Source organism: Cydia pomonella, chromosome 16, assembly GCF_033807575.1.
Source record: "Cydia pomonella isolate Wapato2018A chromosome 16, ilCydPomo1, whole genome shotgun sequence".
Classification (NCBI taxonomy): Eukaryota; Metazoa; Arthropoda; class Insecta; order Lepidoptera; family Tortricidae; genus Cydia; species Cydia pomonella.
In genome coordinates, this window is record NC_084718.1 from 10,674,435 (window position 1) to 10,685,475 (window position 11,041).

General features: G+C 37.3%; 1 protein-coding gene across 1 annotated transcript; it reads right to left on the reverse strand.

Moving 5' to 3' along the window:
• Positions 1 to 4,977: 4,977 nt before the first annotated feature.
• Positions 4,978 to 11,017, reverse strand: LOC133526091 (large ribosomal subunit protein uL13). Its single transcript, XM_061862541.1, has 6 exons — positions 10,906 to 11,017; positions 10,417 to 10,547; positions 9,774 to 9,883; positions 7,001 to 7,146; positions 5,536 to 5,658; positions 4,978 to 5,102 (listed from the first exon to the last, which is right to left on the reverse strand). Exons 1-6 carry the CDS (start codon positions 10,924 to 10,926, stop codon positions 5,019 to 5,021), a joined length of 615 nt encoding a protein of 204 aa, XP_061718525.1. The 5' UTR covers positions 10,927 to 11,017; the 3' UTR covers positions 4,978 to 5,018.
• Between the last annotated feature and the right edge of the window lie 24 nt (positions 11,018 to 11,041).

Below are 11,041 nucleotides of genomic sequence, written 5' to 3' on the forward strand. Positions count from 1 at the left end.
GAAAGACCGGCGATTAAAGGTGCGGGGAAATAGACATCTCATCGTAGGCATCTCTTATGAAAGAACTCAAAATATTATATTATAGTCAACGAATTAGGTTTTTCCAAGGCGTCGGCGAGATGGGTCCCGAGGCTTCTTTCAGTGGAACAAAAAATCGCTCGCCGTACTAATTCACGTGAATGTCTAGACCTGTATGAAGCCGATACTCAAAACTTTTTGGACAGATTTGTAACTATGGACGAGACGTGGGTCCACTACTATACACCAGAGACCAAACAGCAATCGAAGCAGTGGGTTCGTCCTGGATCTCCGCCTCCCAAAAAAGCCAAAGCAATTTTGTCGGCTAATAAAGTCATGGCATCGTTTTCTGGGATGCAAAGGGAATAATAATGGTTGACAATCTCCAGAAAGGTAAAACTATAAATAGGGATTGCAAACCGGATTGATTTTCAATCCGGCCGGATTTTGGCCATGATCCGGCCGGATCCGGATTGGTATAGGGATATTAAAGTTACTTAAATGACATATTTTTCTAGTTTTTTTGCGTAATACGTATTCCTAAATCTATAATTTGAAGTTAATAAATAACTTCTTAACAATAAAATAGAACTTAGTAGTAAAAAGTGTTACAATGTCAATATCACTTTAAAAACAAAATATGAAATCGGTTTTTTATTAAATTTAACCATTCACAAGTACTCAAATTTTCGATTATAAATTATGAATTTGATTAGCCTGATGATGGGATGTGGGGTGGGGAATGGAACTCCTTGAAAGGACAAGTTTTCGTAACTATTCTTTGATTGAATTCTTTGTAACGTTGACATCCATTCTAGTAACAAAAGAAGATATTTTACTTTTAACCAAAATGATATTAAATGCGCTCCAATATTATCTTGCTCTCATTTTTTTTTGTGCGAGAAAATAGTAGAATGTATGATTAAAAAAAAAGATATTTAGGGATAGAAGGGCAAATTATAGGGAACGAAACACGACACGGCGATCTCGTGCAAAAATAATAGAGTGTAGGATTAAAACCAATGCGGCAAGGGACTCCCTAAGAAAAGTTACATGGATCAAATAAATAATTGGCTAGACGTAGAGTAGCACGTACGTACGAAGATGAAGGAAATTGCATAAAATTGGATGAAATTGTGAAGACAAAAGATTCTCTCTTAAATTTGAAAAGAAAAGAATACATATATAATCGGAGTAAACTAAAGATTATCAATATTATCATATATTTATTCACACATATTGATGAGCTCAACTCAAGTCGGTTGAGTACCGGCGATTTAATCCTGTTCATTTGTTTAGTTTTAATCTCCTGTCACAACATTATGACATAACATTAACCTTCTCTCTAGCATAAATTACAAATACCTTCCATGGCATCTCCAACCTTTAATTTTTCCTTCTATTACAGTATTTATGTAATCGTCATATCATGCCAGCAACATGAAAGAAGAAGAAATTCTCTCCTGTTCCCAGTTATCATCATAATAAATATATTTTTATCTCACTAAATTCAAACTTCTTCATTCATTTTTTGTTCTATTCAACTTCATACTTCTCATCCGTCGCTTTTTCTTCATCTAAAATGCACAGCGCGTGCTGTATTTAGGCGTTTTTTTATTTTACCGGATCCGGCAGTTCCTGAAAAGTGCCGGATCCGGCCGGATTACCGGATCCGCCGGACCGGATTGCAATCCCTAACTATAAATTCCGACTATTATTGCGAGTTATTACGCAGATTACGCGAGGCTCTGAAGATAAAAAGACCTGGAATGTTGACAAAGAAAGTTATCTTCCACCAGGACAATGCACGTGTTCACACGTCACTAAAATTTTCAAGCAACGCCGAGGTCCAAGCTGAGCTGGATGCCTATTTTGAAGGTCTCGAGGAAAGATTCTTCAAAAGTGGTGTAGTGGTGTAATACATATGGAACAAGTGCATTCAACTCGACGGGGACTATGTAGAAAAATAAAAATAAAATAAAAATAAATTAAAAATCCTGTTTTGTTTTTAATATTCAGGCCGCGAATTTTTCAATCCACCCTCGTACCTTAGCGTTTTTTCTTAAAAATTGAAATCGATAACTTGAAAAATTATAACGCCTGCAAAATTGTAATAGCAAGCAAAATACCGTGAGGTACAAATTTTTTAGGAGGTACTAAATAGTACAAATTAGGTACAAAAATATGGTATGGTTTTGATTTAATTTTATTTAGGTACACCCGCCATTCTGACTCTCACAGAATTAAGTCACCAACTAGGAAGGGCCAGTCCAAAGAGCATATAATCATGGGCCAGTCCAGGCGGGAATAATTTCTCGCCAATCTGATTAAGAGGCTGTCAACACCCCATAACACAAACAGTTTTTTAAGAAAGACTATTTGTTTTATTCAAGTAAGAAAAATATATGTTCATATTAATTATATTTCAAAGACCGTGGTTGTACTCGATACATGATTGAACGAAATCGGCTCGATAGAAAATAATTGCAAAGATTGGTCTTAAAATCACAATTAAACGGTTCTATGTCTTTATTGTTTTGACTTATGGGTCTGCAATTAAAATCACAATTTCAAAAAATTTATATCTAAACCGCTGTTGAGTTATAATATGTATAACATTAAATATTACAGTAATAATCCATTTTTTTTATTTAAATATTTTTCTTATTATTCCCTTGCCCAGTAACATGCGACAGTGCTATCTCATTTACTCCGATACAAATAGACAGTGTGCGCGCTTTAGGTAGGTATTGACAGCCTCTTAAATCGGGCCATACGGACGCAACGCCAATTTGGCTCGCATATTTTGACATCCGATTATGACCGATAGTGCCGATAAAAAGGAGGTGCGGACTTAAAAATGCCAATGGAGGCATTTTTTTATTTAGAGCGCTCAAATAACACCATACCATAAATCTGAAACTGGTGATTAAATTGGAAATTTATGCCAATTTCTTATGTGCTCAAAGCGGCCTTTACTTACTGCATTCAGCCATCTAGTTAGTTTATTAAGACCTCAATTAAGACGTTTAATAATATATTATTTACGGAAGGTGGAGTTAAGGAAATAAATTTCCATGTACCAAAAAGTGTCATCAAAAAACCTTAAATAGGTGGCGCTACAATACCTAGAGTACTTGAACAAAAAAATCAAATCATAGACAGCGCACTTCACTCCGTCAATAGCGCCTAGGTTCTTAGCTACTCTAGCGCTACTCTGGATAGATTTGGAACTATTATTTATAGCTGACAGCTGGACACTTTTGCAACAGTTCTACCATAAGAGATGTCACTCCTCTTAATTCCACACTCCATAATATTATTCTTGTTTTTATCAATTTATTGAATAGTGTAGGTACAGTCAGCGTCAAATACTTTGTAGCAACCAAAGTAGCCATATAGTTCGGTACACCATATATTTAGTCTGGTGTACCGAACTATTTGGCCACTTTGACTGCTACAAATTATTTGACGCTGACTGTACCTACCTACGTAAATAAAATGACAATCATAATAAGTCCCGGCATTGTTTATATATTTTATCATTACAATAAATAACACTACTTATTGTTGTGGGAACAAAACCGCATGCGATGAGTATCACCTGGCAGGCTGGCACTTGTATTCCCCAACAGAAAAACGTATAGCATAGCAATGTTATATTCGAATTAAATACACAACTACTCTCAATACTTACTCAAACCCAGAACTCACTTCCAGTCAAGGGTGTAGCCAGTCAGTGAACTAGACTAGGGGGGGGGGGCACGTTGATATCGCCACGCAGCATTGGTGCATACATTATTAAATTTGTAAAATTTGAGCTCTACCCGTACATGCCTACGCTCAGTACATCCACCGATGAACAGCTCTCAGTCGCCTGGATCCAGTAATAAGAATTGTATGTAGCACAGCAAACTGTCAAGTTTTGTTGCTACAATTTTCTGTTGTTTTTTATTTTCAGTCTATTTTAATTTAATCCTGTTAGGTACGGCGGATCACTTGGCCTGATCTACTGTTAACGTTGCTGTTGGGTGGAGTAGTCCGCGCGAACACTAATATGGTCAAAATTGTAATCAGCCGCTATCGTGAATTTCTCCCGTTTTGGTCTCATCGTGGTCGTACTGGTGAAAGTAATGTCTGAGGATCAGTAAGGCCCCGTGAATCCGTGTTATTAAAAAACGGTCCGTTCTTTTTTTTCGTGAACTAATTGTAGAAGAACGGCCCTAATCTTGAATTTTCACATATTTTGTTAAAAAAAGTGTTCAAATTCGCTAAGGAGCATTTGCACCATGGGGTTAAACCGTTAACCCAGTGTCAAATTGTACTGGTACCTCCAGGTTTAACTGGTTAACCCGAGGTTAGTGATTGGTGCAAGTGGCCCTAAAGGCTGGCGTCCACTAGGCTCACCCGAGGCGAATCGAATCGCAATAATTCGCCTTCCATACATTTACTATGAATGGTAAATTCGATTTGACGCGCCACGGCTCTTCGTCAATAGACGTATTTTCAAAGTCAATGTAAGAAGGCGAATTATTGCGATTCGCCTCGGCGAGCCTAGTGGACGCCAGCCTTGAGAGTGAGTCAACCATCTGGGATTTATGCATTTCAGAGTATTAGGAATCAAAGAGTAGGAAAACTGTATCCCTTTGAACACCACGCCTATCGTGTGCGGCGCTTCATCATAAACCTTGTCGCGATATACGAAAGTTGATATTGGGCTGCAGCCGCGCGTCAGTTGATGTCATTGGCGGTCAAAGGGTTAAACGCTTCCCACACCTTTACTAGGATACTAAAAAAAAATATCGCATTTAGGGCAGTCAGTGTAATGCGCTGGAGTAATTTAGTTTAAATTCTGAGTCAGCCTATGATATTTTTTCTTGGGGTAGTAAAAACCCTTAAACCCTTGAGCGAGAGTCCTATTCACACTTGACCAATTTATTGAATGAAATAAAATGACAGTTTGGGCAACCAAAGGTTTATTTTGTAAAATTGTCTTAATCCTAATTGTATCCATAGGATTGGATGACTGCCGTGAAAGGCGCTGTCGCCTTCGCGACCTTCGCGCCGGCGTCCTTGGTGATTTTCTGGAAAAACACAATGTTTATTAGTCTAACAATTTAATGGGGCATTAACTATTAACTTAATAATGAGATATCAGAATAAGAGTCTTTTCATAACACATCAAATAATGTAGGTAAGTAAATAATCATCATTGACAAAGTTGCACATGTATGTGCACATATATAGTTATTTGTAATAAACTTTAAAATGAATAGGCAACAACATTACAGTTTATTTTCCACTAACAAGTTCTTAAACAATTATAAATTTCACTTAAAAATTGCAATGAATTTTTTGGACAGAATTTGGTCCAAAAATTCTAACACACAATGCTATTCGCTCAGCAATTCTCGGCGTTGAAAGGGTCAAAGGCAATCATGTTCAGACATAATCTGAGCTCTAGTAACCTAATTCGACTATTTCTACAGGCAAATTAACAAATAGCAGGATACACACCTTCAGCTTCCTTTCGTAGGCGACCTTGTGGACAGCCTTGAACTTTCTCTTGTCCTCAAGTTTGCGGACAACCTCGCGGTACTTCCAGCCCACCTCGTGTGAGAGGCGTCCAACGTGACAGTACTGGAAATGGGGAAAAAGTGTCAAAATGATTTACAACTAGTTAATATTTTTTAAATGTGTTACGGAAGTCTCAGTATACTTAAAAGTTGACAACATAAGTATTACTTTCAGTCGCAAATTACCCAAGTAAAAACATCATTGATATTGGTGACTACAGTTCGTTTTTTAAGAATTAGAAAGAAGGTAAGCGATCTTGAAGTGTATTTTTATTAAAAATCACTTATTTAAAAAAAGTAGTAGACGATATTTTACATCTTTTTGCTTTCATAAGTAATATAAACTGATTTTTTTAAAGCGTTTTTTAACCATCTTCAATAAAAATACACGTCAAGATTGTTTGCCTTTTTTTCTAATGCTAAAAAAAAACGAACTATAAAGAACTTACCACGACCAATTTTGTATATTGACCCGCTTTTTCCTATCTCTATCGCACGCGCGTAATTATATTGGTGTACGAACAGGCGGGACAGTACGAAATTTCTTATAAGTGTATTTTCTTTAGCTTCCACATTTTCAGGTCCTTTGCAATAAACATTTCGACTTGAAAAAGGTTTGTATTTGTTAATTTTAAATACTGTTCATAAGCATAGAGCCAACCTGACAGACATTTATTTTTATAAAAAACTAATATATTTAATTTTAATGTATGTTTAAGCTTGCTAAGCTTATGTCAGTGTTGGTGCAGTCTAAACTGCCGTTTAAATGTTTAGGCAAGAGTATACTTTCGATTACAAACTGAAATCCGGCCAAAACTTAGTCCCTTCAAATCCAAACATAGACAAAAAATAGTGGAGGAACACTACTAACTAACAAGGGAGCCTCTGTCCTGGATGTGGCTAAAATTTAGGCTCATCTACTGGTATGTTTTGACGTGCCAAGAAGAGAAACAATTTAAAGTAAGGCTGCACCCGACGCCAACCATCTCGCGCGTGTGGGCGGAGCCCTCACGGCACCACCCGCTGCAAAAGATCGAACCCTACGATAGCTCTGCGTTCGAAATACAATTTCACTTGCTCGCGCACGCAATGCAGCACTGGTCCGTCTAGCAACACGACTTGCCCTGCACTGACTCGTGGTGAGCAAAGTACGGCCCGCGAAAGAATTTTATCCGGCCCGTCGAAGGTCCTTTGAAATAACTAGTACATGTACATGGCCCGTGAAATAATAAAAATGCATTATTGGTGGAATTCTGGCCCTCTGAATTTTCTTAAACTTTCTGGCTTCCCATGCAGAAAGTATATCTGTTTTTTGAGGAATTAATTCAGTTCCATTACATAAACCCACCCGTACAACCTTCAAACTGAGCTTCAACCGGTATAGATATAGAATGGCAGTTGTTTACCTTGCGGCCAGGCTTCAGGCAGAAGACGCGGAGAGCAGCGGGCACGACCACGCGGCGGCGGTTGTCGTAGGGCGGCGGGCAGCCGTCGTACGAGCGCAGCCTCCTGAGCGCGTCCTTCCCGCGCTCCGTCTTGTGGGGGATCATTCCTAAACAATTGTCACTAGTTAGTCTATGCACAGACACTGGGCATTGCTATAGGATTATGTAGGGCTTCATATGTTGAGTATTATCATTGACTGAATCAAATAATGTAGGTATGAAAGTGAATAATCATTAAGAAACTGCAGCTGTCTCAGTCTTTACTTTTTGTTCTTCATTTTTTGAGGAGGAGGAATATGAGTCGCCACAGTTTACAGATACAGTTGGTCAAGGGTGATCCATAAATAGATTCTTGACTGTCAAGTTAAATTAAGTCAGTAGGAATGAGTAATTTCCAATTATCATTAGAAATACATGTTGAGTTTCCCAGTTTTAGTATGGAACTAGGTCTGATGCCATCATCAACCATAAACCAAGTTGCCAATGTCAGGCATAGTTAAAACGTCATAATATGATATTGCAACTTATACAGACAACTAGGAGGAATTAATTTTTAACAAGCAGAAACATCTGCGAACATGCTATTAGAATAAATTTAAAAGTGAAAAAATTACTGCCTTGGGTTAGACTTCAACTCATGGAGCCAAGGCAGTAATTTTTCCGCTTTTAAACTTGGAGAAATTATATTTAATACATAAATTAAGTTGTTCTTTGGTGTTCTCCCCTAAAAAAATTTTTCATATTTGTACAATTCCCATGAATGTTCTCCATTTTGTATGGGAAACCTTGCTCGAGAATATTTCCCATAATAAATAGGCGGGTCCACACAGAGCGAGCATACGCGCGAGGCAATTTACTCGCGCACAAACCGGCCAGAGTTGTACAAGAGTTTATAACGAGCAAGAGAGAGAGAGTTCAGGCGAGGAAAAAACGCGCACCACCTCGGCTAAGGCACGTCTACACTGGCCATTTTGTGCGGGAGGAAGTTGCCTTGCACGTATGCTCGCTCTGTGTGGACCCACCTAATAGCATGTTTCCAAGAATGGCACAACTCTATTCATACTACATACTAACAACTATGAAAAATCCAGATCTAATGTACATAGGACAAGAACAAGATTTCTAGTTTCTGCCTTAGCCTTAACCACATGTTCATTTGTGTAACTAACAAAATGTGCCATATAAATTGGACTAATTAAAATGAAAATATTACTTTGCTAATCCGCAAAATAATAACATGATAGTCAATCAGTGACCTGTTATCCTTGTGTGTTTTTAGGGTTCCATAGCCAAATGGCAAAAAACGGAACCCTTATAGATTCGTCATGTCCGTCTGTCTGTCCGATTCTGTCACAGCCACTTTTTTCCGAAACTATAAAAGCTACACTGTTCAAACTTGGTAAGTAGATATATTCTATGAACCGCATTATGATGTTATCACAAAAATAGAAAAAAAACAATAAATTTTGGGGGGTCCCCATACTTAGAACTGAAACTCAAAAAATCTTTTTTCATCAAACCCATACGTGTGGGGTATCTATGGATAGGTCTTTAAAAATGATATTGAGGTTTCTGATATCATTTTTTTCTAAACTGAATAGTTTGCGCGAGAGACACTTCCAAAGTGGTAAAAAGTATGTCCCCCCCCCCCCCCCCCCCGTAACTTCTAAAATACCAGAATGAAAAATCTAAAAAAAATATATGATATACATTTCCATGCAAACTTCCACCGAAAATTGGTTTGAACGAGATCTAGTAAGTAGTTTTTTTTTAATACGTCATAAAAATTAAAAAAAATAATTTTTTTTTTCATCAAACCCATACGTGTGGGGTACGAAAACTAGGATAGGTCTTCAAAAATGATATTTAGGTTTCTAATATCATTTTTTTCTAAACTGAATAGTTTGCGCGAGAGACACTTCCAAAGTGAAAAAATGTGTGTCCCCCCCCTGTAACTTCTAAAATAACAGAATGAAAAATCTAAAAAAATATATGATATACATTACCATGCAAACTTCCACCGAAAATTGGTTTGAACCAGATCTAGTAAGTAGTTTTTTTTAATACGTCATAAATGGTACGGAACCCTTCATGGGCGAGTCCGACTCGCACTTGGCCGCTTTTTTTCATCTTTCCCACCTTCCCACCACGAAAGTAAATATAATTCGACCACCACCATAAGAAAAAAACTCGGCACGTGTTTCATCTTTATAAACTTGTAATAATGTATTTTAAAACCATAAAATTTGTTGGCTATAGTTGGTTTACTTTAGTATTAATAAATTACTCTCTATGTAACGAAAACTCTATAGCATCAAAAAAGTCTGGTCCCTTTTGAAATTTGCTATATAGTTTACACTGTGGGTGTAGATGGTTCATTTGTTTCGAAATGTGATCAACAAAACCTTTTACGGTTCACAGCTGGTTTAGAACTGAAATTGTTTCTAATTGGTTCTTTCAATTCACTATAGATCAGTAGTAATCATATCTCTAGAACAGTGGTGGTCGCGGGCCAGCTCTGGCCTGCAAAAGGATTATATCCAGCCCGCTGCCGGTCCTATAAATTATGGCATTGGCCCACAATAATAGCAAATTCAAATGCATTTTTGCTGCTGTCCTGGCTCTTTTTTTAAATTTCTTAAACTTTTGGGCCCCTCATGAAGAAAGTTTGCCTACCACTGTTCTAGAAATTTGGACAATTCTGATGAAATATCAATTGAAACATGCTTATTACCTCTGACAGTCTTCCATAGGATTTTGGAGGGAGCTCTGAAGTGGAATGGCCCACGAGCGGGGTTAACATTGCACCGCTTGCGCAGGAATGACATGAACTTCAACTTGTTCCTGTAAAATAATATAAAACTTAGCATAGGCTTAAAAAAATTAAGAATTTATAAAGTAAATTGACAATTATCAGATCATTTAATTTAACAACATGTGTTTTGGTAAACATTCAGTCGCAAATTACCCAAAAGAATAACATCATTAGTTTAAAGCAACTCATAATACAAATTTTGATTCATTGAGTAAAGACGCAAGTTAATAGTAAATGCCTGGAACAATTACCCTCTGAAGTTGTGAACTCTTGTAGTGTGAATCAATTTAAAAACTATCTTGACAGACTATCTAAGCAGTGAAATCGTGCTAAGTGAACTCTGATTTAGACGTACCAGCATCAGCTGCCTGTCTAAAACTAAATAATAATATTAAGTTTTAGATCAAATGTGAGTCAAATCACATGTGCCAAGAGAAGAGTCGTGGTATGTATTGGTCCCATACACAAACTCTAACTATGCAGCTGATCAAACGAACGAAATTAATAAAAGAACACGTTATAAACTTTTCATTAAAAAAGTAGACTGTGTACACAAGCTTACCTGAAGAAGTTCCCAGAGATGTTAAGTTGTTCGCAACGAACAACGACGACTTTGTTGCCCTCCAAGAGGACCTTGGCGATGACGGCGGCCAGGCGGCCGAGCAGATGGCCACGGCCATCGATCACAATGGCCTGGAACACCAAAACTAAGGTTATACCGCTGACGTCCTATAACCTCAAAATTTTGGTTACCAAAATATTACCACACTTTTACTACTTTATTCCGTGTTTACACTTAAGCAGTTTCTAAAAATAAAATAAATATGCGGATATTGAGATTTTAAATACAATATAAATTCGAGACACTACAAGTAAATGCCAAAAGCTCGCACGTGTATTCAAGTGTGGGAATTTAACGTCTGAATTTTCACCCTTGAGCACTCCAAACCACTAATATAACAAGCGAAACTGAATAACACGGCAAAATAATTGGACATTTTGTGATTTTAAACATAATACACCATTACTTTTTTAATTTTCGGGTCCTCACCTTATTGCTAAAGCCCGTCATTTTCACGAACACAACGGAAAAGAATATTTTTTTTAAACAATATGGCCACCGGATCTTCACGAAACCATAGACACGAATCAAAGTGGGTGGATGTATTTATCAGTCATATAGATAT